Here is a 27,863-nt window from a genome sequence, read left to right as displayed (position 1 = left end):
TCATAACACTAGAGAAAATGTATAAAAGGGGAGAGAAGAAGAAAAAGAAAATGGGGGTAAGACATAAAGAATAATAACATAAAGTAAAATAAAACTCAAAAATAGCATGATAATTCTCATTCCCAATTCATGCCCCCAAAATCCTCTATGGTTTTCAAATGATAAATCCAGTAAACCTCACTAGCTAGAAGTCGCTTATTAACATATACCTTCCTAATATCAACATGGTTTATCAATCACTTGCAATTGAAAATGTACCATATCCGTATGTGTCGATTTGGCATGTTTGGCTAGGGTGGATCCAAGATCCTAACACCAACAGGACGTGTGGTTTGGCCAACATATTGGGCCCCACACCTGCACGTTGCCAAATAAACTACCCCTTTAGACAAGCAACTGAAATATTGTGAAATCTTGTACTTTCTTTTCGTTTTCGTACTAGTAAACTCCTTCGAGAATTTAATTACATTACAAGCTTTACAACTCCTTCGCCCACATTTATATGTTCCCTTATATTTAAGCCAGGTCTTATTCATTGTGTCATTAGTCGATCGATACAGACTCCTAGAGACCCAGGAAGCTATATTCTTACCTTTGCGGAACACAAAGGAAGGAGTTTCATCTATAATCCCAGTTAGAAGGGGGTCTTGTAATAAAACTGCCCAATGTTTCTGTATAATGCGTTTAACATTGTACATCTGGTTGGAATATGTAGTACAAAACCTTATCTTCGAATCAGTCTGTCCTGCCCTTCTATTTAGTTCTTGTACAGATCTAGCCCTCCTCCCAACGCTGAACTATACCTCTTATCCTCTCTATTTTTGTTCCGTTTCTTAGGTTCCAATAGACTGTCCCTATCTAGCCCCACTGCCCAATCGAAAGCCTCCTTGATGACTGCAGTGTCATAGCCCCTCTCAATAAATCTGTCCCAAAGCTCCATAGCTTGATCAGAAAAATTTTCCCAAGTGGAGCAAATACGCCTCAGACGGATGAATTGTCCTGTAGGGATACCTCTTATGCATGATAGGGGATGACTACTTGTGGCATGCAACAGTGTATTTCTGGTGATGGGTTTACGAAACATGGTAGTTTGAATGCATTCACCTGTGGCTCGAAAGGATACATCCAGAAAGGGTATTTCAGAGTCATGCAATTCATAGGTGAATGTAAGCCCCCCTACTGCTTGATTGCATATATCTACAAAATCTTTAAAGGATTCAGAGTCACTGTCCCAGATTCCTATACAGTCATCGATGTACCGATAAAACTGTACTATTTTCGACCTATAAGGGTTCGAATCGCCAGAAATGTGGTGCCGCTCCCACCAACCCATGAATAGGTTGGCATAAGTGGGTGCAAAGGAAGCCCCCATTGCGGCACCCCATTTCTGAAGATAGAACCCACCATTGAAATAAAAATAATTGGTAATAGGGGGTAGGACTTGGAGAGTAGCGAAATAGAAAACGAACCTGGTTAGGGTGAGATGGGCTAAAAGGAGCCATATCCTAACCCTAAATGAGAGGCTATGAATCTGCACAATTGAAGGCTTCCACGTGCCCCTTTATAAGAGAATGCAGCACATACAAAAGAATGACAGTGATGACAGGCAAGGAAAGATAAAGGCTGTAATTGGTGCAACAGCAGAAAAATTCTGTATTTTATTATACAGTTATTTTAGTGTTTTGGTGGAAATGTATACTGCATTTCAGGATGCCATAAACAAGACTATCCATGGGCATAAAAGTGGTGGTATAACTTTCCCTCACCTTTAAGAATTAACATGCTGCTCACACCAATTTTGAAGCAAGCTGATCTGAGACATTTCCCCATGACTTATGCATCATGCAACTAACATTTAATCCACATGACCATGTCTAAAATGCATTAGAGCAGAACAATGCTCAACATTTTTAGCAGATTAGGTTTTCCTATATATTTTTTTGTTTATACATTGCAGAATACTTTGATTAAAAAAACCTTAATAAGGAAAGGGCAACAAGGAATAATGAGCTGTTGACTTGACAGCTGCTACAATCCAGGATGCTCTTCTATCCAGATTCTGTCCGGATCAACTACAAATGCTCCTACCTGCTCAGTGTCAGTGATCTGACAAAAAATAATCCAAAGCGTTAATGGTTGTTGGTGCAAAGAGAATGCCTGGGTTAAGGGGTGGGTTTTGTTTAAAAAAAAGTATTTGTCACATCACAGTTACCCTTTGTGCACGAATATACAACATAAAAGCTGTAGATTCATGGTTCAGAGTTCCCTTATTTTTTTTTTGGTGCTGCAGCTTACATGTTTGTGGAGAGAGATTGAAACACCAGTCGTTTAAAAATCATAAAAATGAAAAAGGAAGAGCAGCTAAAATGTTGCTTTGAATAAGCCCATGTGTAGTATATCAAGAGGCTGATTTACAAAAGTGTTGTGTGATTCTTATTTGCAAATTTTAGTAACGTGTACACACGTGGTTATTTTTTTATTTTTATTTATGAAAGTCATTTAAGAAGAATTACATTGTCACGTGTTGCTTGAGCAGGTCTCTTCAATATTTGCACATGCTAAATCATATCAACATTGGATTTATACACAGTGTATAAAATGTTCACCTCATTATATAAGACCTAGTACAATTTCTGCAATCACTTTTGTTAATCAGAAACTAAACTAACATTACTTTGTAAACTGTCCACCTGCTAATTCTGAATTATTCTTATATGGCTTAAAAGTCTTGGGTCTTTACTGGTAACAAATAAACACATAGTTTAAATGCCAGAAAATAAGGAATCAAATGCACATTGGTATTAAAAGGTTATTGGGTATAGTTCTGTTAAAGTTGAAGGAAAGGTTAAAACTAAGTAAGCCTTATCAGAAAGGTCCACCTAAATATACCAGTAAACCCTCAAAGTAATACTGCTCTGAGTCCTCTGTCAAAAGAAACACAGCATTTCTTTCCTTCTATTGTGTACACATGGACCTCTGTATCAGACTTCCTGCCTTCAGCTTAAACCTCCTTGCCCCAGGCGTGAGCATGCTCAGTTTGCTTCTCTCCCCCCCTCCCTTCTCTGCTGTAATCTGAGCCCAGTGCTATAACTGAGCAGGGAGAGACTCAGGCAGGAAGTGATGTCACACCAAGCTAATACTGCAGCTGCTATCCTAAACAGAGAGCTTCTAGAACTTTTTACTCAGGTATAGTAAAGCATTCTACAGAATAAATATAGAGTTCTAGCTTGCACTATTGAGGCCAATATATTGGCAATAAAATGCCTCTGTAGCTTTCATTCTCCTTTTAAAGGCATTAGTCTTTCATCGACACTCCTGTGTGACATTAAGGGACAATGACAGGATTTCAAAAATCACAACCGTGTACCCAGAACACAATAAACCTTTTTTCTTTCCAACCCTGTAGATTTTTGTCACTACAGATGCCTGACTTTTAGGCCCGACTGCTTTAGGGCTGTTTAGATGTCTGTTAAGTTATCATATATAAGTTCATCATATTCTTAAGGTGTATATACTGGTAAAATTCAAGAACTGTTTTATTCAGTGGGAAATTATTTATTTTTTATTGTCGTGTAAACTCCTTGAGCCAGTGACTGTCTGACGTATGTTTAGGAAAATTATGTTAAACAATCTGATACAGCATTTAAACGATTTTGAAAAATCACCTTGGTTAACAGTTTGGTGCTGTCTGCATGAATTATCTCCGCAGAACCAGGAGCAGTGTCAACACTTTAAAAGGAGAAAAGGAAAGCTTCACGCCTTGTTCCTTCAAACTGAGTGCCAGATTGCTACATGGCCTTTCCAGAAGATCACAGCTAAAAAAAATCAAATATATTATTCATTTAATTTTACGGTTTCAATCGTTTTTTATTGAGAAATTTTTCAACAAACATTAAAGGTCAAACTTTATATTTTGACATATCCATATTAGTAAGATAGTTACATTTTTAATACAAAGAAAGTTAAGAAGTTTTAGTATAATAGCATCAATTCTCTAAGTAATTCTGAAGGATCTAGTAAAGAATTTGTTTACATAGATGTATATCAGTAGTGCATCTATATATTGTATGCATCAAATATTATTAAATGCTATTAATATTAATAACTTTTGTAAAGTAAACTAAGGTTATGGTCATCTATTCTATGATATAAATTTACGTCTATTATTTCCAGATTTGGCAGAAGTGTTTTTAGCTTTTCTATCAGTTATCAGTTAACACAAAATCAGATGAGAATGCAAATATTAAGCTGTATGTTGCAGTTTCTGTTATTGTTGCCATAGTTCAGTGATGAAACTGTACTGCAGCTTATTAAAACAGTCTAGTATATCATATATATAGCTGATAAATTATTTTCCTTTGTGGATATGCATAAGGTTGTATTCATTTAATTTTACTGCAGTAGAACAGTTGCACATTATGCCTAGTCTACAGTAAGATGAATTATCATTTTGCAGATGACACTACCTAATGAGCTTAGTCCTTTTGTGTTAAATGAATATTTTACATGGTGTTGAAGCAAACACACTACATAAGGCTAGAAAGTAGTGCAAGAAATGCTTGTACAATAAAGCTTCCCTTGCTTCAATGGCACTGTTAGCGCAGTGCCATTTCTTATTTTGAAGCAGACCACAATTTTGTATTGTTAGGCCAACAGTATCACTGTAAATAATAAAGAAATGTTCAACAGCAACATGTAAAAATGGATCTACTTACAGAAAAGCTTCCTTTACTGGGAGGGGTGTCTGTAACCAAGTCTCCACACTGCTACCATATGATTCATACAGCCGCAGTACCAGACAGTCTTTCTGGTTCTCTGCCTGAAAAGAGCCATTAGTACATTTTAGAATGTTAAAAAAAAAACTCAACAGACACAAAGGCTCACAATCTTTTACAAAACTGATTATGACTGCAAATAATTTTAGAACGTTTGCACATAGTACCATTATTTCTCACAGTGAAATCAACACACAACCGAAAGTCAGTTATTTCATTGAATCTTGAATGGGTTTCCTTCAGCTACTAGCGCCTTGTGTTGCATTGTTATCACACCACACCAGACAATCAATAAATTGAATCAATTTTCTGGATAGTTAAAAATCAAATGTAGTATGACAAAAATATGTTTAACATACATTGTTAATTTTATAATAAAACATGAAAAAAGTGTACATTTAACAGCACGGTGTGAGATATTATTAAATACAATAAAGACCACAACCTACAGTAGTTCTCAACGCAGCAAAAACTAAAGAGATGACAATAGACTTCAGAAAACAGCTGTGTCAACATGAACTACTATAACTTGAAGATGTCAAAATTGAGCAGGTTGAGAGCATCAAATTTCTAGGTCTACATATTGCAAAGTGGAATGACAATACTAAGGCCATAATCTAAAAAGTTTATCAGCGTCTTCATTTCCCTAGAAGACTGAAGCTGTGTGGAGTCAACAAGACATCGCAAATCGAGAACATTTTAACTGGTAACATAGCAGTGTGGTATGGCAGCATCACACAACAGGAAAAACTCTCCCTACAAAGAGTGGTTACTGCTGAAGGCATTATCACCACTACACTGTCATCGTTCTCCCATATTGACACTGTCAGGTGCATGAACAAAATTAAAGTTATTACTAGTGACCCGAGTCACCCAGGACATAGCATCTGGCACAAGCCCAACTATTCTCTGAGGCACAACTGGCCAGAAAGTATTAAAACTAGAAGAAAAAGACTAATTGCAAACAGGTCCAGATGATGGTAAAAGAAACAACCATTAGGACTTTCTTAAAATCATGATTTCTCTGAACTGTTTATACACTCCAACAAATATCTGTACTCACTGCACTGCAAATTACAATGGGGTCTGTGGATGCATATGTTAACACTTCACAGTTCTATAACTGTGCTAGCTTTCAAGGGATGATTCAACTTTAAGTTAACTTTTAGTATGTTATAGAATAGCTACTTAGCAACTTCTCAACTGGAATTATTTTTTTTATAGTTTTCTTTAATTTGGTATTTGTTTTAGTTTTTGGATTATTTGGCATCTTCTTCTAACTTTTTCCAGATTTCAAATGGGGGTCACTGTCCCCTTCTAAAAAAACAAATGCTCTGTAAGGCTACAAATGTATTGTTATTGCTACTTTTTATTACTCATCTTTCTATGCAGACCTCTCCTATTCATATTCCAGTCTCTTATTCAAGTCAGTGCATGATTGCTGGGGTAATTTGGACCCTAACAACCAGATTGATAAATTGTAGAACTGTTGAATAAAAAGCTCAACTCAAAAACCACAAATAATAAAAACCAAATGCAAATTGTCTCAGAATATCACTCTCTACATCAGGGGTCCCCAACCTTCTTCATCCGTGAGCAACATTCAGATGTAAAAAGACTTGGGGAGCAACACAAGCATGAAAAATGTTCCTGGTTGGTGCCAAATAAGGGCTGCCTGTGATTGGCTATTGGTAGCCCTTACATGGACTGGCAGCCTACAGGAGGTTCTGTTTGGCAGTACACATGGTTTTTATGCAACCAAATCTTGCCTCCAAGCCAGGAATTGGAAAAATAAGCATCTGCTTTGAGGCCGTTGAGAGCAACATCCAAGGGGTTGGGGAGCAACGTGTTGCTCACGAGCTACTGGTTGGGGATCACTGCTCTACATCATACTAAAAGGTGAACAGCACCTTTAACACAGTGATACACAGTGGTATAAATATGGCACTGGAAATTGTATTTCTACCCCTAATTGTTTTTCCAGGTGATCCAACATAAATCAAATTGGTGGTGCTATTCCATTGAGACCTCTGGAAAAACTCCCTAAAGTTACAGAATTGTGGTACTGGCGACAAACTATTAAAATAATATTTATCACCACAAGGGTACCTGCATATTGTAAAAAGCTCTGACATGTCACTGGGCTACCTCAATAAAAGTAAGCATCTACAGTATTGGCCACCGCTCCTCACTGGAGCCATCAAGCTGCTTGATTTACATTTCTTTTATAAGTACCCCTACAACAGGCTTTATTACAGCATTATTTACAGCTAGCTAATTACCTAAATCAAATTGATATTCTAGTCTTTACACATATTATTGCATTTGCAGGAAAGAGTGTCAGGAGGGCACATATGTGGTTGGGATTAGAAACAACACAGATGTAGTTATGGCCATTCAATTAAAAAAACATGCAGACAAATGAATGTAAACAACAGATTACTGTGTTTATATAACATGTTCCAAGTTATAAATTAAAATCCAGAATCATCTCTGGAAGATGTAATTGGTGATAGGTGGATGTACTTACCTGTTTTACTGTTTCTAGGACAACTGCAGGTGACAACACATTAAAGGCACTCCATGACTTTGTCTTTACATCTTTAAGTGCTGTTGTAAGAAGTGGAGCACAAAAGCTGTATGCACTTGGAATGACCCCAGCTTCCTGAAATGTTCCTAGGGGTAGGGAGAACAATTAAAAAAAACAACATATTGATAATAGACACACTGAAAATATACTAGGTTTTTATATAGGGAAACCTGACAAAAATATTTTTATCACGATATATTCAATTAAAAAGCAATTCTCTTCGAGATAAAAGAACTAAACCATTAAGACAGTGTAGGTGCCGTTCAAAGGTGTCCCTTCTCCCAAAACACACTATAAATGCACCCCAATATGGACCCCACTCTGTAGCAACTCTTAATAACTAGCAGAGTAATGCAGTGGCTTCCGTACTGCAGTTTTGGAGGGGAAGGCCTTTGCACAGCACCTGCATTGACCTAGTGGGTTTCGTTCAGCTTTAAAATCTTTATGCAGTTGCTCCCCTCACCCATATCACCCACGACATCACAAATCTCAGAGCCTTTTTATGTAGCATGAAATTCCATTTAATGTACAAATGTAAGTTATACTACTTTAGATGCTTTTCAACCAGAAACAGATGTTAAAAGGCACATTCACATTTTCCATTTTTGTAGGGAAAAGCATACAGTATTTTCTATGTAAGATTCAATAAAATCTGATCAACATTGACAAAATATTATGATGGAAAACACTGCAAGCATTATGAAAAACATGAAGTTACTTTAATTGCAAAGCAATGCTGCAAAGCAGTTCTATACCGAGGTACATACCCACATGTGGCATAAATGCATAAGAAAACTCATGAATCCCAATATCTGCAGTTGAATCTGGAGACTTTGGAGCTCTTAGTCTAGCATAAACAGAAACAGTTATTTAAAAGGATATAGAATCATGTTCTAGCCAATAATATTTTTAGCAAAGTCAGTTTTGAGCCAATCCCTGTACTCTACACAAAATCATGAACTTGTTTGGCTCCACTGCTTTCTATGAACAAACTAAAAATATAAACAATCACTCTGATTCTCAATTACTCAAGCTATATCAATGTTAAAATGGCAGAATGTGGGGCAGATTTATAAAGGGTAGAATTTCAAATAAAAAAAAACGTTGAAATTTGAATAAAAGAAGACCAACCGAAATTTATTAAAAATAAATCGAATTTATTTTTGGACGAATAGGCTTTTTTCGTTTCAAAGTTTTTTCTAAAAAAAAACCTTAGATTTTTCAATGTCCACCAATTGACTCCAAATAGGTTCTAGGAGGTCCCCCATAGGGAGAAGAGGGAGAAGATCTCTCAGCCTGCAAAACAAAATGCATGCTGAAAGCAGCAGAGCTAATGCTCCACTGCTCTCAGCCTGCCAAAAAAAATGCTCGGTGCCAATGCTCTGTGGGCCCTCAGCCTAATAAGGAGGTGAATAAATCTACAGATGAATAAATCTCTATGCACGTTTTTAACTTAGCTGAGGGTGTAACATTTAAACAATTAAAACATTTCATCTGTCTAACTGATAACACTGTTAAATAAAATAAATCTGGTTTAGAAAAAACAAGGAAATGTAGGTAAAATGATGTGCAATAATTCTGGTACTGTACAAAAGGATTTCTCATTATGTTTAAAATAAAAATTTAAAAAGAAAAAAATGTGTTTGCCTTTTTGCACTTACAGTGAGAGGCTCAAAATATTTCCAAGCACAGAGCAACCATATTTACAGTCATTCAGTACTGCCACACCAAAGCCATGTTCAGACAGATCCATCCATTTGTGAGCCCAAACCTGTAAGAAAAAAGAAACAAAATGAACACTGCAATATGAATATATTTTCTGGGAAAATACTACTTACAATATCTATAATGTACTGACATTTTATAGCAATAAATGAGGACAAATAACAAAATGAGAGGGCAAAACAGCACAAAAAACAGAGTGCTGTTTATTGTGCTATAATGTACTCTAAATACTACTATATTACATTCATGAAAATGTAATATAAGCTTCAGCACACAGAAAAAAAGAAACGTTCTAAATAAAATCAATTAAAAATTCTGTAGCTTTTCTGAAATAATCAAGTTTCTATCCCTCTCTCAGCATCTGTTTCTCTTCATTCTGTCTTCATGCAGGAGTTGGGTGTCAGATTTTCATTGACAATTATATCCAATATATCTTATGGGGGGGGGGGGACTCCCTTAGCTGAACTTAGCTGCAGAAGGTTGAAAACAACTTAATAACAAATATAGACAAACCTCTCAACTCTCACCTCATATCTAGCCCAGTCCCAAGAAGTATTGCGATGTGTTGGTCTTTGAAGGTGTCCAAACTGAATCTCGTAAGTTGCATTTGAACTGCGAGCTCTGGCTGGGAATTCAACCTTCAGGAATTTATGAGCCTCATACCAATTAACCTATTAAAAGTATTACATATGTAATTGTTCATTCCTCATCACTTTAAAGCTGTTCAGAGTGAATTGAATAATAATGGCATCTTGTCCCAACCATACAGAAGAAACTTCATAGTTACTCCAATACTGTTTATACCTAATAGCACAAGAATAGGCAGAACTCAGTGTCTTTAAAACTGTTGCCAGGCAGTTTCTGGAATTTTGATAAGTGCCCCCCTTGGCATGATATAGACACAAATGCTAATACAGGTATGGGACCCGTTATCCAGAATGCCCAGGACCTGGGGTTTTTCGGATAACGGGTCTTTTTGTAATTTGCATCTTTGTACCTTAGGTCTACTAGAAAATTATGTAAATAATAATAAAATCCAATAGGCTGGCCGCAAAAACAAGTGCGCACACAACAGCGGCACAGCGCACCAAGGGGGGGGGCCCTGAGACAGCAGCCCCAGTGGGCCCCCCAGTCTGACCCTGATTATATCTTAGTTAGGATAAAATACAAGGTATTGTTTTATTATTACAGTAAAAAAGGAAATTATTTTTAAAAATGTAGATTATTTCAATAAAATGTAGTCTATGGAGAAGGCCTTTCTGTAATTCAGAGCTTTCTGGAGTTTCCAGATAACAGATCCCATATCTGTACCTCCAAATACATTGCCTAAAAGTGCAGCAGAACAGAAGCACTAGGCTAGAGATGCATTATGTAAACAAACACTGAAAAATGGTGTGCACTCTGTAATGTTGAACTGCTCCTATTTTTTACAGCAATCGGACTGACCTGATACAAATGATAAACAGCCATTTGCACATACAAAAGAGAATTTTCTTTTTATAGGAAATCATTTTTTGCTGGATTGAGATACAATTGAGACTGACACCTTCACAATGATCTCTTTTGATAAAAATATCAAAATTAAAAACACCATAAGTTTTCTTAACTATGTATCTATTTTAGATTATTTAAACTTTTTGACCATACACAAAATACCTCAAGCAGAAAGCCTTAGCTGCTAGAAAATCCTCTAGGAAAAAATAGAAGAAATCACTGCTGCCAATTGATTCCCATTGTTAACAGCTCTATTTGCCACTAGAACAGAAGCATACATTTTTTCATTACAAACAGTTGTCTGCAAAATTTTAGGAAGCGCTGGCAATTGCAGTTTTCCAGAATTAAAAGCTACTGATATCTAGGGTTCTGTCACTGCTACTTTTAGAGAAAAGTCACAGAGACAATATGGGGAACAAATTCTTGGTGCCTAAAATATACTGTACAGAAGAGGGGTAGTCAAACACTATCTGTATAAAGATGCCGCATACCTTTGTGTTAAATCTGATATAAGGGCATGAAGCATCAAGAATGATTTCTTGCTCAATTGTGCTATTTTCACTGATTTGCAAAGTAAATGCTACAGCTCCTCGGAGTCCTCCATTTTGGCTAATCTGTAGTTTGCTGACACTTGTTAAAAGCTTCCTGTAAGCAGAAAATAAAAATCATATAACAGCTCAGGTATTGAAAACATATATTCCTAAACAATCTAATCTGATCAAATGAATCTGCATAATTTACCTTGTCTCCAGGTGATAGTCCATCACATCCCAGGCATCCCAATACAAGGGGATATCATCAAACAACACAAACTGGTTTCCAAAACAGCCGTCTGCAACAGACTCCCTAAAACAAAGTGCATATCAAGTTATATGATAAAACTGAACAGGAATATGATTAAATAAATGGAAGTTTAATAGACAAATTATACAATCTACAACTTCAATTGTGTAAAGTAATAAAAGCAGCAATATAGCAATCTATATTTAACTGATCACATGGGGAGCGCCCCACCCCAATGACTTTAAGGGGCACATTTACTTAGCTCGAGTGAATGAATAGAATAAAAAATACTTTGAATTTTTTTTGGCTACTTCGACCTTCGACTACGACTTCGAATCGAACGATTTGAACTAAAAACCGTTCAACTATTCGACCATTCGATAGTCATAGTACTGTCTCTTTACAAAAATCCTACGCCCCCCCCCCCGGCAACTAAAACCTACCGAACATCAATGTTAGCCTATGGGGAAGGTCCTACGATCGATCGAACTAATGAAATGCGGTAAATCCTTCAACTTCAATATTTGAAGTCGAAGGATTTTACTTCGACGGTCGAATATCGAGGGTTAATTAACCCTCGATATTTAACCCATAGTAAATGTTCCCCTAAAGGTGGCCATACGCGGAGAGATCTGCTCGTTTGGCGATGTCGCCAAACAAGTGGGTCTCTCCCCGATATGCCCACCTTGAGGTGGGCAATATCGGGCTGATCCGATCGTGGGCCCTAGTGCCAAACGATCGGATCCTAATGAATAGTAATGGGCGGTCAGATCGCAGGACCGAAATCAACGAATAGATGCGGCCGCGATCCGACGGGATTTTTCGTCCCATCCGATTGAGATCTGGCTGACTTTCGGCCAGATCTCGATCGATGAAGCCCGTCGGGGGGCCCCATACATGGGCCAATAAGCTGCCGACACGGTCTGTCGGCAGCTTTTATCGGCCCGTGTATGGCCACCTGTTTTCTGTTTTCCAGAGAATCTGTGCTCCACCAACTATGGAAAGTGGAGGGACTTTAAAGGAGAAATCAACATGTGGGGAAAAAAACCATACCCTCCACCCCAGGTAGCCCACCCCCAGGCTAACTACCCCCCAGGGAGATGCCCCATACTCCATACTTACCCCTCAGCACAGATTCTTCCAGCGAAGTTCCACGCATCCATCTTCCGCGTCCTCTGTAAGCTGACTGAGAAATTGTATTTTTGCGCATGCGCAGTTGGAGCAGTTTGCCGGTTTTCAACAACTGCGCATGCGCGGAATTACACGGAAATTGCCTCTCAGTCAGCTTACTGAGGAGCCGCAAGATGGACGCGTGGCACTTCGCTGGAAGAATCTGCGGCGAGGGGTAAGTATGGAGTATGGGGCATCTCCCCGGGGGATAGTGAGCCTGGGGGAGGAGGGAGGGCTACCTGGGGTGGGGGGTAGGGTTTTTTCCCCCACTGGTTGAATTCTCCTTTAAGTCCCAAAATCCATTACTTTACAATATAATATAGTAATAGGGGTTGCTAACATTATGAATGTTAGGGAATGTTGGGCTGATAGCACCCACTGCTATCTTTCAACATCCAGTTGCTTTTAGAGTAAGCTAGGTTATGTCATTTTTTAGCAGCTGCAACTTCAGCAGCCCCTTAAGAAGTCAAAGTAAAAGTATGTTCCTAATGAAGGGGCCCGCCTATGCAAATCAAGTGCATAAACAGTGGGCAAACAAACAGTACAAACCATACCTGTTAGAGATCAGTAAATTCAGTGATGTCAATCGCCCTGCAGAATCAATGTTGGCACGAAGGATCCCATTTTCCATTGTTACAGAGTTATCCTCCTATTATGGTAAACAAGGAAAATTAAAACAGTAAGACACATTTACTCAAAGATTCACACAATAATAACTGCAATTGATTAAGTGATAGATTGATGTTATTCTGACATATACAGTAATTTAAGTTAAATTTTAGCATCATATTGAACAGCAATGTGCAATTTTAATTTGCATGGTGCATACAGTATCTAGGAGTTTCCATAAAATTATTTTGTTTTCCATGCTCAGTAATAGTTAAACTAGAAACATACTTTAAGTTTATATTCAGTATTCTGTAGATCTGTACTTGACTACTATTCTACATCTTCCCACCATTGTCTATGAAGCAATATTTTTTTCTACTACTGCTTGTTGTCAATCAAACCACTGCCATGTTGTAAAAGTAAGTGACCAAACAAATGGACAGATTTTGAAATAAAAACTGCAGAGCAAAACAATTTTTTTTCTAAATAAGACAATAAAATGTAGAACATATACAAAGAAAACATAGATTTGATCTACAAACAGATTACCATAGCCCTGTGGATTTTATGAAGAGAAAACTGAAACCATTTTACCTGCATCACTGGTGACACTATTCATTTAATTGGTGGTAAACTACACTATTATTACTTTTACAAGCTTTATTCTTACATGCATAATGACTGTGACAGGAGTAACTGGAGTCAGATTTTCAGGCAGTACCACATACCCCATGCTTGGTACTTTCACAAGACCTAAAGAAAAGAAGTAAACGAATGATACACCTAACTAGAACATCAACTCCTTTGAGCCCATCCACCATTTTTTTCCCAGTAGAACCATACAGTCAACAAAGTGTTGAATAATACAAGAATGCATATCAGTTGGCAGGCAACATAATTATGCTGTGTAAGAAGTATGAGGCAGGTTTCATTTCATCTTTCTGTCTCTTATGTTAACAAAACCTCATCACTAGATTCACAGAATGAATGTTCTGTACTTGACCTTTTGATATTCTCCCTATACAGGTTGTCTTTGAGAGATGGCATCCACGCATATAGCTTTAAAAAGCATCTGTATGTTGATACTGAAATATTATTATTAATATATTGAAATATCAACCCCTTTATTATACACATACATTTCTAATTATCCCCTAGCAAGGATGAATCAACTCAATTTCAAATGGACCCTAACAAAGACTGAACTAAACATATTTCCACTTTATTTCTTCTGATAGCATGCTCATTAACCCTGTCAACTTAGTTGGGGGTAATCTTTAACTCCTCCCTCTCCTTCTTTGATTATATTAGCAAAACTTCTTCCTATGCAATAGTGCCAAACATCCTTTTCATTCTTAAGCAACAGTTAAAAATGCTAATCTATGCCATTATCCTATTCCACCAAGACTACTGGCCTTCCAAACTCCCATCTCTGCCCACGACAGTCTTAAATTCTACTGCTAGAATCCTACCATCCTTTTCTAAGCAAGAACAGACCCTTCCACTGTTGAAATCCTTACCTTGGCTTTCCATTAAGCAAATACTAGCTAATAAACTTCTTCTCTTAACTTACAAAACCCTTCCTTCACACTTCACTACATATCTCCTAGTGTGTCTCCATACATTCCTGGCCAAAATACAAGTTGGCAGAGCTCAAAATGTACAAAATTAAATTACAAAGGCAATAGGAAAATAACAACGATATACAGTAAGTATATGTATGAACGATGTACTGATGTGCATTTCAAACATACATTTTGCAACTATTCTTACTGCAGTTAACTTTGTTAACTATTAGAACTATGGAATTTCTAATGTTCAGACTACAAACAGGCTGGTGTTCTTTGTAAATGTTTGTAAGCAAAAAGAAAAGAAACCAAGTCCAAATATGGTTGACTATTAACTGATGGTTTGTGAATGTTTTGGGGACATGTCTGGATATAGATAAAATAGCAAATCCACATTGATTAAAGGAGAAAAGTACAGCAGGTTTACAACATAGTATATATCAGTGGAGATATTCTGTAGAAGACTTTGTTCTAATACAGCCACAACTGCTTTGTGGGCAATGAACATATAGAGACTCACACCCTCTATAACTGGATATTTCCTTGTAGATACTCCATCTCTACTTTGTAATAAGTAATGCCAAAATGTTTATTCCCACATGTGACAACAACCATATCTAGAATCCATAATAACCAATAAACGTATACCTAAAGTCAGCTCTCCTGATGCTCCTGAGATAGAAATCACTTCTGTGCGTTCCCAAGGCAAAGTGTTTATAACTGTTAGTGCATGATCTGCTGAAGGCTTTGCCACAGATGATGTTTTCAGGAGTGCATGAATAGATTCTTTAAGAAGTTTTAATCCTTCCGTACTAATCTCTGTAAAACATAAGCTTGCAGTTAGGACTGAATAATGATATTGCCTGTCAATTCTGTCAATTAACCACATGTGGACACTGAACATCTTGTTGGTGAGCTGTCATTTCATTAATAAAATTAACACCACCACTTATTGATGGTTAGAGAGAATAGAGAGAATGCTGTTTTTATTCTTGAAAAATTAACAGTTTAAAGTGGTTTAGATCAAAAGAAGCAATGTCACAAAAAACTCCTGGTAAAGAAAACATACATGAAAAGACAACAAGACCCCAACTGCATGCAAAGAATAGACTAACCTTTAACCAACCTTTGTAATACCGATGTGCATCTTCTACTACCAGCTGGATGCAGCTGCCTGGTAGCACATTGTGAAATTGGTTTAACAGTAGTAACCTTCAAGGCAAAGAAAAATGTAATGTAGACTAACCTTTGTAATACCTATGTGCATCTTCTACTACCAGCTGGATGCAGCTGCCTGGTAGCACATCGTGAAATTGGTTTAACAGTAGTAACCTTAAAGGCACAGAAAAATGTAAACAAGTTACAAAAGAACCCCACAACCAGCTATATATTTGCAATTTAACAAACACTGTTGCCTAACTTAGGAAAGTTTGCTACTTTGCTTTAAAATGTATTTTAATTGATATCTGAAATTTGATGATCTCAATTCTCCCTCATAGAATGCACCAATATACTGCATGTACCCATCGCCTGATAGATGTAATATCAATTTCTAGTCCTTATCTTCCCTCTAAGCCTGTTTGAAGTGTGCACAGAAAATGAGGCGACACAGGCAAAGTACATCCTCTGCATAATTCCTTCTCAAAACTATTGGGGTTATTTATCAAAGGTCGAGTTTGTGAGGTTTGTGAGTTTTTTTCTACCTCGAATAAACTCACACTTTGAATGCTTGCTTATTTATGACCCAAATGTAAAAAACTCAAATCAATCCAAAGGGGGGGGGGACTCGATTATTAGAAATGATTGAGTTATCGGTGAAAAAAAAACCACAAATTGATTGAGTTTCAAGTGCAAACCACCGAAAAAAAACTGAAAATCATGAAGGCCCTGACTTCTACATGTCCTTTACAGGTTTTAGCTGGAGTATTTTCGGAATCTGCCTTTTTGCAGCTTGGGACATAATAAATCTTGAAAAAATTGAGTTTTTTTTAACTAGAAAAGTTTTTAATGAAACTACCCTGAAAAAAAAAAATCTAATTTTTCGGGAATAACACAACTCGACCTTAAATAACCCCCTATGTTCCTCCTTCACTTTCTTGATCAAGCTATCTCCACTTTTTCAAGGCCACTGAACTCCCTGACTCCATCTGTGTAGCTGGTTTGCACTTCCCCCCTTTGTGCAATTCAGGGGGCAGCATCGATGCTTCAGTCTTTGTCACTTGGATATTGTTGCTAGCACATACTCAAATGATCACAAAAAGATAGCAAAAATAATAACACATACCCCAAAGCAGCAAAAAAAAAAATCTACCTCCACAGATGTTGCAGCTGTGCAGTTGGGTAAATAAACGTGCTATCTTCAGCCAATGCAAAGGCACTCAAGGCTTCCACATCATGTAAAAGTTGCTCGCACTGCCTGTTGCTTTTCTTAATCTGAAAATCATAAATTATAGCAAATACTGACATCAGAAACTCCTAGAGGCCTATTTATCAAAGGTCAGATTTTAGGTTTTTGAAATCACGACTAAACTCACAAGCTCTTAAACTATGAATATCATGACATTTATTAAAAGTTCAAAATATAGCAAGAATTTTTAGAGCTTTTTAAAAACAAATAGGAAAATCATGAATTTTTAGAGAGTTGTGAAAAAAAATGTGATTCTTAGTAAATGGGCCCCTTATTCATTGAAGCCACAGCTTAATTATAGACAATGTGTGGATATTGAAAGAAAACGACTATTCAATGTGCATTGGTCTGGTACCCAAAATAAGCAAAGTAAGTTAAACTCTGTTTACAAAATCCTCAGGACACCAAGTAAATTGAGTTAGTTATCAGTCCTCTAAATTATCGATATATTTATAGCTGATGTTCTGGCTCTCTCTGCATTATTAGGAAAGGATAAAACTGAGTTATCTTGTTGCAGGAACAGAGAGAAAGGGAAATAATCAAAAATCATCCAATGGCTATTTTATTCATTATTATAGTTTAGGCCAGAATGCCATATGAACCAACAGGATAAGCAAGACTCTCCTCCCACTTTACATAAATTGAGTACTTTTAAGGACACCTGGTTACAGCAACTGGCTGCTTTACTCAAATGACTAGAAAGGCTCATGGAATTTACTCTATTGACCCATATTCTAAATTACTGAATTTGAGTAGGGTGCAGAGATCTACTGTTAGAAAATTTCTAACTGTAAGCTCAGTCAAACATTTTTTTTAATTAAATGTCTAGCTAGTTTTAGAATTGACCAGTTATGCAGGCCATAATGACATATCAGCATAGGCCAAATAAGATATTACCTGTGCTTGTGTAGTATAGGTTCCATTGTGTAGCTCTAGAAAGAGCTCTCCTACCCAGGTGCACAGCTGAGATGTATCAGCCTCCACTGTAGAAAAGAATCTGTCTGGTGTAGACAAGTGGACTCTGCAATACAGATAAAAAGGTACTTCAGTGTCTGTTTATAGAAGATCACTTCATAAAAGTTTGGTAAGCAGTTTTTGAGGTCACATACAGACCTGGGCAAACCATCAGTATCATTCATCCTCTTAAGACTCCCCACCATGTTTTCTGTTGGACCACCTCCTCCATCTCCAAATCCAAACAAGAAAATACTATCGTTGACACGCCCCTTATCTCTGTTGTTCTTTACCGTTTTAAGCACCTGCAAAATACACCATAAATATCATAATGAAAATATTACTACCTGTATTACAAAAAAAATGTACCATTAAATAATCAATAAACCAGTATGATTATCATAATTGAAATATTACTATTACAAAAAAATGTACCATTAAATAATCAATAAACAAGTTCTTTAGTTAGTAAACCTCCTCACCTCCTCTACTGTTCCCATCATTCCATATGAGTCACCTGGAGGAAAATGAGTCAAGACTTTGGAGCCATCAATGCCCTCCCAGTAAAAGGTGTGATGCTATGAAAGAGACAAAACAGACATAGTGTATAGTCTAATGGCCAGTGCAAAACCTTAATGTGGCCTAAGTTATTAATTACATTTAATTTATCCTACATGACATGTCAAGAAAAATGATTTTGTCAATCATTACATTAATCTGAATTCAGAGCTATTACAGCACCTGAGAAAAATTGGAGTGTGTGCTGCCACAAGAAAAATATAATGTAAATGGTACCACTCTAATAAACCAAAAAAATGTCGTGATTACGTAAATAACAAGGAGATTCACTCACAGTTCACCTCAGTCCCAAGGTGCAAAATCCAAGACACTAAGGGGCAGATTCACTAAGGGTCGAATTTCGAAGTTAAAAATATTTCGAAATTCGACCCTCGAATTGAAATCCTTCGACTTCGAATATCGAAGTCGAAGGATTTAGCGCTAAACGTTCGATCGAACGATCGAAGGATTTTTCGTTCGATCGAACGATTAAATCCTTCGAATCGAACGATTCAAAGGATTTTAATCAAACGATCGAATGAATATCCTTCGATCAAAAAAAGTTTAGCAAGCCTATGGGGACCTTCCCCATAGGCTAACATTGACTTCGGTAGGTTTTATCTGCCGAAGTAGGGGGTCGAAGTTTTTTTTAAAGGGAAAGTACTTTGACTATCGAATGGTCGAATAGTCGAACGATTTTTACTTCGAATCGTTCGATTTCGTTCGAATTCGAACGAATTTAACCAATTCGATGGTCGAAGTACCCAAAAAATACTTCGAAATTCGAATTTTTTTCATTCGAATCCTTCACTCGAAGTTAGTGAATCTGCCCCTAAATCTAAAAGGAAATATGTGAGAATCTCCAATAATCAAGAACTAAATATTTTTTTAAAAAAGTAGAAAATTTATTAGGACATGAAATCTAACACGTTTCGTGCCTGATAGGGCACTTACTCATAGGCTATTACAGCACCTTCTTCAAAGTATTGGGGCAATACTTTTTTTTCTGTATACTCAAGGAATTTGGATTCATAATGCAAATTCTGGATAGCAAAAGGACAGAATCTTCCCATTTATGTTTGTTTGCATAATGGTTTAGTGAAACCACAGTTTCCGCCTACTTTGTCATTACAGTAGAACCTGTTTAATTTTTCCAGTCTTTGTTTCTTGATACAATTAATTAATACAATAAAAGGATTCACTTGAAAAAAAGAAGCAGGAAGCTGCACTTCTGAATCAAAAGTATCCACCAAAAATTAAATTCACTCAATTGTACTTACAGGAAAAGCATTGATTAGGCTCCAGCTAAGCTTCTGAGTCAGGAAACGATGGATTCCACAACCATTCATCAACTGGGGCAGCTGCGCGGAATACCCAAATGTGTCTGGCAACCAAAACTTTAACAAAAATATATATTGTATTAGAATCTTCTCTAATAATAATACAAATGGCTATATATATCGAAACATTGGTTCAATAAACTTATATTTCTTTGTTCCTCACCAAAGACCTGTGAGTGTCAGGTGTAATATGATGTTTTATAATCTACAGACTCCTGCACCCAGGCATGTAACCTTGTTTAATGGAGTGCACACTTTTGGCTGTTAGCTGTTTGTGCTAGAGAAGTGACAGCAAGGACCTTCACCTCTCCAATAAATACAGAAATGGGGGGGGGGTAGCTCAAAGGCATCCCATAGAGACGATCAGACCCCCGTGCCGCTACAGACAATCAGACTTGCAAGTTAGCGAGTGCTGGTAGGCGTAGAACGTAGCATTGCCTTATACTATACTTTCCCTATTGCACTGGGGTACTCCAGCCATGAGGCAAATTGAGAAACTTGACTCAGGTGGCAGCACTCCACAAGTTACCAGGGGCAGCAAAAAGTCACACCTGCCAAGTTTTAGAGCTGAAATTCCATTTTTCTAATCCAGAGTGTGATGTGCCACCACCGGATGCTGTAAACTATGTGCAAGAGAGTGGTGAAGAGAGTGGCATCCCTTTGGTCGCAGAGGGGGCTGAAATGCCCCTGCTATTGCAAATGTTAAGTTAAAGGAGAAGGAAAACCAGTTGGCGCAAAAACCCTCCCCCCCTCCCGTGTGTTGCCCACCCTCCCTCCTCCCCCCTGGCCTACCTGTCCCGCTGGGCAAATGTCCCTAACTTGTTACTTACCCTTCTGCGCAGGTCCAGTCCACGGAGTTCACAGGCACCATCTTCTTCCACACGATCTTCTTCCTGCTTTGACCGGCGTTTTGGCGCATGCGCAGTAGGAGCATTTCGCCGGTACGGATCTACTGCGCATGCGCCAAAAGTCACAAAGTGAAATTGGAAAACTTCGTGACTTTTGGCGCATGCGCAGTAGATCGTACCGGTGAAATGCTCCTACTGCGCATGCGCCGGTCAAAGCAGGAAGAAGATCGTTTGGAAGAAGATGGCGTTGGTGAACTCTGTAGACTGGACCTGCGCAGAAGGGTAAGTAACAAGTTAGGGGCATTTTCTATTTAATTGTAAAAATAACACATATTAACAGCTGATTGCAAGTAAAAGTATTTTGAGACAAAAACCTAGGGTACAGGTCAAACCTCTGAGCACATTTTGCCGAATTCCTTCAGAAAGAACTGCTGACCCTGAAGAAATTGTCGCACCATCGATTCTCCACTGGGAAGGTTGCCATCCTAAGAAAAAGTATTGCCCTTAAGGGAATGCATACATAATATCAATTGTATAAAGAATGAAAACTGAACTACTTTAGTGATGTATTATCTATCCAATCTAAAAGCAGATATCTGCTTTACAAAAACATGATGGTTTCAAAAGAAGATGGGTGATCACAAAGAAGATAATGCAGTGTTTGGTTCAAAAGAAACCTTGATTAAAGGGGTTGTTCACCTTCAAACAACTAGTTGGTTTCAGATAGATCACCAGAAATAACGACTTTTTCCAATGACTTTCTATTTTCTATGTGTCACGGTTTTTCTAATATTGAAGTGTAAATTGTCATTTCTCTCCTTCTGAAGCAGCTCTGGGAGGGGGGGTCGCCGATCCTGTAAGCTGTTCTAAATGGATACATTTAATTGATACATTTCTTATCTTTGTCCCTGCTAAGCAGAATCTCTGGGTTTCATTACAGGCAGCTGTTAGACTTGATACAATAGTTGCTAATACTCCAGAGATGCTGCTGAGAAATGGACCAAAACTCAATGTTGCAAAATTGTAACAGTTCAGAGTCTGCACCTGAATTACTGAGCTGCCAGACTCAAACACCACAGACACAAACATTCAACTTTACACTTAGATTTTGGAAAAAACATAAAAAATAAATAATGGAAAGTATTTGAAAAAAGTCTTTATTTCTGGGGAACAATCTAAAAACAACTGAATTGAAAAAAGTGTTTGGAAGGTGAACAACCCCTTTAAGTTAAGATTCTTTTTGCCTAAATGTGTTTATTGATTCAATTAATTGTAACTTAGAAATTGATAAATACACATTAAAGAGGTTGTTCACACTTTTTTCAGTTCAATTGTTTTCAGTTCAACAGAAATAAAGACTTTTTACAATTACTTTCTATTTGTGACTGTTTTTTCTAATATTGAAGTGTAAAGTTAATTTTCCACCATTAAAAGCAGGGAGGGGAAGCACAGTTTAGATAACTGATCTAAATTGAAACATTTAGTGAATACATTTCTTATCTTTGTCCCTGCTAAACTGAATCCTTGCGTTTCATTAAATGCAGCTGTTAGAATTCATACAATAATCCAAAAATACTACTGATAAATGTATAATACATAAAATATATGTAGCTAATTGTGACAATTCAGAAACTGCGCCTGGATTATTGAGCTACCAGACTGAATCACCAGAGACAGGAACATTAAAAATTAATCTTACGTTTTGGAAAAGTGGTAAAAAATAAAAGCTAGAAGCAATTTATAAACATATTTCTTCTGGTGAACAATCTGAAAACACCTGAACTGAAAAAATTGTTTGGAAGGTGAACAACCCCTTCGATAAAAGATTTCTTGTCTGACGTCACAATGATACAATTTAAAATAGGCTTGTTGTGTGCCTCCTCGTGTATTTAGCTAGCCATTACTATATTTTAAAGGGGTAGTATACTCTAAAATATACCTTTAATAAAAATGATCACTAAAGTTTTTTTATGGGAGTCAAAGTTTGAAAAAACAAATAAAATGGAAAAGAGTTTTACATAAAGAGAAGCCTTACCATTTCGACCCAGGTTCCACCAACAGGTATAAACTGACCCAGCTTGACATATTGCTTAATCTGCTTGTATAACCTAGGATACCAATTTTTAACCCATTCCAGCTGCTGGGCCTGTCAGATATAAAACAGTTTAATGTCCACTTGCTTGAATGCACAAATACAACTTTTAATGCTACATTAAGACACAAAACCTGTTTTCAATGGTCTAACTCATAAATGATGATCATTGGATGCACCCATAAAGAGACAAGTTTTTTAATAGTAGGATTTATTTAGAATGGCATGTGACTGAGTGCACAAATACATTCTGCATACATTTACATTTAAATAAATGGGCAGGTAGTGAAAAAGCATTTTAAATACTACTGTAGGGTTTCCCCCAACTTCTGGTGCCTAGAGTAGTGGCTAGTGGGCTGACCCATTTATAAGTTAAGGAGGATGGTGACCAAATTGTGACCCTCAAAGAGACATGAAGCATTATGACCAAAGAATGCTGGTATATGAAGAATGCCACTGAAGTTATCTACAAGTCAGCTCCCATTTATGTATAAATATAAAATTAGCAGAAATGAAAGGGCTTGCTTACCAACAGCAAAGCAACCATGTTTTTGAACACAGCCAGCCATCAATGCCTGTGGCCACAGTTCCTTGCACTCCATTGGAGCAATTTTGGCTCCTTTGGGGTTTAGCACCTGCATCCAGGATCATCATAAATGAGCCTTTAAAAGTTTCCATTATGAGAAATGCACAGCCATCACAGTTTATTATAAATTAAAGGTTAAAATCCTAATATAGATAAGGTATATAATTTGTACAGAACTATCATGTATGATACTATGCTTGTGATACCAAGTTTGCACTGTGTATAAAAATTGAAATGAATGACAGTACCTGGGAGCATGTAAATTTAAAGTCAGGATATTTGGCCATAAGTTGCACAGCAGAAATCCAGCTGCGAGCACACTTTCTAATAGTTTCTTCATAAGGCCAGAGCCAGGCTACAAGAGGATTGCAAATATTTGTCAATACTTTGCCTGCATAAGTTTTCAAACTTCATTATTATTATTATTATTATTATTATAATAAAGCCACTATTTGCAGCAATAACGGCTTTAGACATAGGAATGGGAATGAGTTTTACACACTGTTCTGAGGTGGTTTTCACTCATTATTGCAGGAATGGTTGTTTTGATTAGTCAGATGATGACTTACTTGTGCACTTCCATTTTTAAACAGTGCCACATATTTGCATTGAGATTGGGATGTAAACAGGCCCATTCAACAAAATACACCTCTTTGTTTTTCACATTTTTGCATCTCCAGTCTTAATTTGGCTTGTGTTTGGGGCCATTGCCCTGCTGAAATGTGAGCTTTTGCACAACCTTTTTTTAAGCACAACAAGACAGGTTTCATTACACTATCTAGATGCATTTTGCACCACCCATTACTCAAAACAAAAAACACAGATACTATTAACTAAATATCAGTTCCACGGCATGATTATCATCACCATACTTCACTTCAGGCACATATCAACCATAAATGAGTATTCACACCGACTTGAGTGGGATGGTGGCACAAAAAGAACCATTTGAAAGCCTGGAGTTTGCCAAAATGCATGAAAGCCCCAACTGTCTAAATAGGCTATAATGCAGACATAAAATAAAGTTATAACCCATGCACACTCCCTACACTAGCAGCAATGTGGGAAAATGTTTTATGTTCAGATGAGGCCAAGATATTTCTGGTCAAACTTCAAAGCAATATTTTTGGAGCAAATGCAACACTGCTCACACTAGAAAAATACTACATACTACAGTGACTTATGGTGGTAACAAAACGCTGTGGGGATGCTTTTAATCGGATACAACTGGACATCTTGTTTATAAGAATGATTCATAGTTACACTAAATGTGTTTACAGTGCCATCTTAACAACAGTTTGTCACTAATATAGTAAACTGTCACATACTGCGCAATTTATTTTACAGGTTACTGTGTGGTTACATTCAGGTTACTGTGTGTTTATGTATTTTCATTTAAGCCTTGAAAGTGCTTGAAATTCCATTGCTCTTTGCATTGTTGTTTATAAGAAAAAAATGATTTACTAAACTCACAAAAGTGCCATGGCAAATTATTTACTAAACTCACAAAGTGCCATGGCTAAAGCAAAATATTGATCAAAGGTGCTCACGTCCACAACAATAATAAAGTAAGAGCACTGTAAATAAAAACCAGAGCTGAGATACTCTCCTCAAATAGGATATTTAAAAAAAGACCACCTTAGAAAACAGGACTGGAAAATGTACAAAGATGGTGGAGATACCTACTACTATCTCACATTTAACTATCAAATACCTGGGAACACCACAAAGAGGGAGAAAGGCAGGAACCAAGGGTCTGTGATGGTTTAACCTAAACATGGTACCAAAGAGAAGCTATGTAACCTACCAGAACCATAAAGAACTTAGAGGGAAAACAGATTTAAGACCAAAGAGATCAAGGGAAAAAGTAAAATTTCCTATAAAATAATGGCCACACGAACGCCAGCTAGCACCTCAGTAAAACTTAGTGGTTAGTAAAGCAATAAAATTAAATTAGCTTTTAAAAGTGGAAATGTCTATTTCCCATGAGCCCTAATTTATTGCATCTTTTTTTCCTAGCTATGAATGGGAGATGACAATTTGAGGAATGATGAAATCTTGCCCACAAATTATTGCTTTGATTTACCAAGCAATGTCTTTTGACAAATAGATGGAATGAAATGCAACATATTTTTTAAATAAGTGCTATGTATAATTTTCCTGACAGCCTTCTGCAGGGCACGTGCTTATATGTATAACTAGAAGGTAAACCATTAAAACAAGTTAGGAGCAAAACATAATGTTTACCTGAATCAATATGGCAGTGCCCCATGGCATGAATGATGTGTTGGCTTACACCATTCCTCTGCCCAAAAAACGCTGAAGATATTTTGTGGACTTTGGCATATGTACATGGATCAGTTACATCACACAAGTTAACCATTTGATTGGCTACATAAAGAGCCTGGAATCCTCTTTGGTTATCTTCTCCAAGATACTGAAAGGAACATTAGGTAAAAGTAAATAAGTATGAAAGCATTTCATATCCACACAGAAATGAGGCAAATACATTTGAAGAGCTGGGTTGGAAAAATCAACAAGTTTCTATAACATTTCATCATTAGTTCTAAAGCTTATACATCAAGGAAAGGGTGCTTACTTACCTTGGCCATATCATATATTATTTGAAAGTCTAAAAGCAGCTCTTGTACATCTCTGTGAAAAATAACAAGCTCAGCAGTTTTCAGACAAAATTTTTTGTGAAGGTCAGTAGGAGCTATCATACTACCCTGGCCAGAACCAAACAGTCCGTTGCAAGCCACTTCAATGTAGATTGTCATGCTACCAAAACAGTAAAACACCTTGCGGTTAGCAGTAAGAATTAATACTGAAACGCATACTTACACAATGGTTTATTAAACATGTATATAAAAGGCACAATATAATATACAAATTGCATCAACAAGTCATAAACATCAGAAATTATACTGCATTAAGTACCAATAGCTGGAGAATAACATAAATAATGTCAGTGTCCCAAGGATTTACAATCTAGATATGTCAGGGTAACAGCAAGGATAATAATCTAAATGCCAGTCATATTATAATTGCTGATAAAGTTTCAAATTGCATTTGTGAAGCTGGGTAGCAGCAATACTTTTTCTATCAATTAATGGACATGATCTGTTAAAAATTCTACACTGATTTTGAAATAACCAGAAGTCACAGTTTTTGACAATAATACTTTGGTGTGTGCTCCCTATGCCAAAACAATGCATTAGGACTAGTTGTGTCAAAATAACTGACTCCTAGACAAAGCTGCATGTAGAGAGACAGATTGCTGAGGAGAGTAATTTGATTATTTCAGAAAGGGTACAGAATTTTAACTGCTTATATTTTAAAAGTTTCTTATGAAGAAGCGCATATTTTTATTCCATTTTCACAATAGCTTCTCTTTAAAGAAAGGGCTTTAAAGCGAAGTTGAAATGTACAAGTGATGCAGTGGATAATAAGGTACCAAATAAGGTACCAAGGAGAAGATTTTAGAAATTAAAAATCCTGGAAAATTTCAGAAATAAATTCTAATTGCAGTGGCTCAGTTCACTGACTTATAAAGATGTAGGATAGCAAGAAACTAAGCAAGCAAGACGAAGGTAGATGTAATTGATTGGTGTGATCTCATTTTACCTACAGTGATGTTGTGCAAAAGGTATACATAGCACAACACTGAGGAGGAAAAATAACATTATTCGTTTTGGATTCAGCAACCTGACAGGGGATAGAGAGAAAAAAAAATGTAGAAAAAACAATATTTTTTAAAATCATACCTTTGTGGATCCTGTGATTTAAATTCAGTAGCTAAAATATAGCTATTCTTCTGTCCTTCATTAGTTAACCCCTGTTCAATAAAATGCACAAAATATTAAAAAAATCTGGGTAGTTCACCTTCAAACAACTAGTTGGTTTCAGATAGATCACCATAAATAATGACTTTTTTCCAATTACTTTCTATTTTCTATGTGTGACTGTTTTTCTAATATTGAAGTGTGAAATTTATTTTTTCTCCTTCTAAAGCAGCCCTGGGAGGGGGGGTCACCAACCCTGTAAACTGTTCTAAATTGATACATTAAGGGGCACATTTACTTAGCTCGAATGAAGGAATAGAATAGAAAAAACTTTGAATTTCGAATGTTTTTTTTGGCTACTTCGACCTTTGACTACGACTTCGAATCGAACGATTCAAACTAAAAATTGTTCGACTATTCGACCATTCGATAGTCGAAGTACTGTCTCTATAAAAAAACTTCGACCCCCTACTTCGCCACCTAAAACCTACCCGAACCTCAATGTTAGCCTATGGCGAAGGTCCCTATAGGCTTTCTAAGCTTTTTTTGATCGAAGAATTTAGTTCGATCGATGGATTA

General features: G+C 36.9%; 1 protein-coding gene across 4 annotated transcripts in view; it reads right to left on the bottom strand.

Moving 5' to 3' along the window:
• Positions 1-2,468: 2,468 nt before the first annotated feature.
• The window catches only part of man2c1.L (mannosidase, alpha, class 2C, member 1 L homeolog), a 32,033-nt gene continuing 6,638 nt past the window's right edge, over positions 2,469-27,863 (bottom strand). For 3 of the 4 annotated variants that reach the window (XM_018250882.2, XM_018250880.2, XM_018250881.2), the window contains exons 5-27: positions 27,267-27,337; positions 26,103-26,280; positions 25,747-25,936; positions 23,748-23,854; positions 22,857-22,967; positions 21,214-21,306; positions 19,914-20,030; positions 18,558-18,653; positions 18,235-18,380; positions 18,019-18,142; positions 17,026-17,147; positions 15,961-16,046; positions 15,363-15,533; positions 13,817-13,899; positions 13,092-13,186; positions 11,326-11,430; positions 11,076-11,229; positions 9,618-9,761; positions 9,027-9,136; positions 8,133-8,212; positions 7,306-7,451; positions 4,716-4,819; positions 3,540-3,815 (exon numbers count right to left, since the gene is read on the bottom strand). In XM_018250882.2, the coding sequence (XP_018106371.1) occupies positions 3,698-3,815; positions 4,716-4,819; positions 7,306-7,451; positions 8,133-8,212; positions 9,027-9,136; positions 9,618-9,761; positions 11,076-11,229; positions 11,326-11,430; positions 13,092-13,186; positions 13,817-13,899; positions 15,363-15,533; positions 15,961-16,046; positions 17,026-17,147; positions 18,019-18,142; positions 18,235-18,380; positions 18,558-18,653; positions 19,914-20,030; positions 21,214-21,306; positions 22,857-22,967; positions 23,748-23,854; positions 25,747-25,936; positions 26,103-26,280; positions 27,267-27,337 (2,751 nt within the window). In that variant the 3' untranslated portion in view covers positions 3,540-3,697. 4 annotated transcript variants of the gene reach the window in all.

Source organism: Xenopus laevis, chromosome 3L, assembly GCF_017654675.1.
Source record: "Xenopus laevis strain J_2021 chromosome 3L, Xenopus_laevis_v10.1, whole genome shotgun sequence".
Taxonomy (NCBI): Eukaryota; Metazoa; Chordata; class Amphibia; order Anura; family Pipidae; genus Xenopus; species Xenopus laevis.
This window is presented reverse-complemented; position numbering and strand designations above follow the sequence as displayed.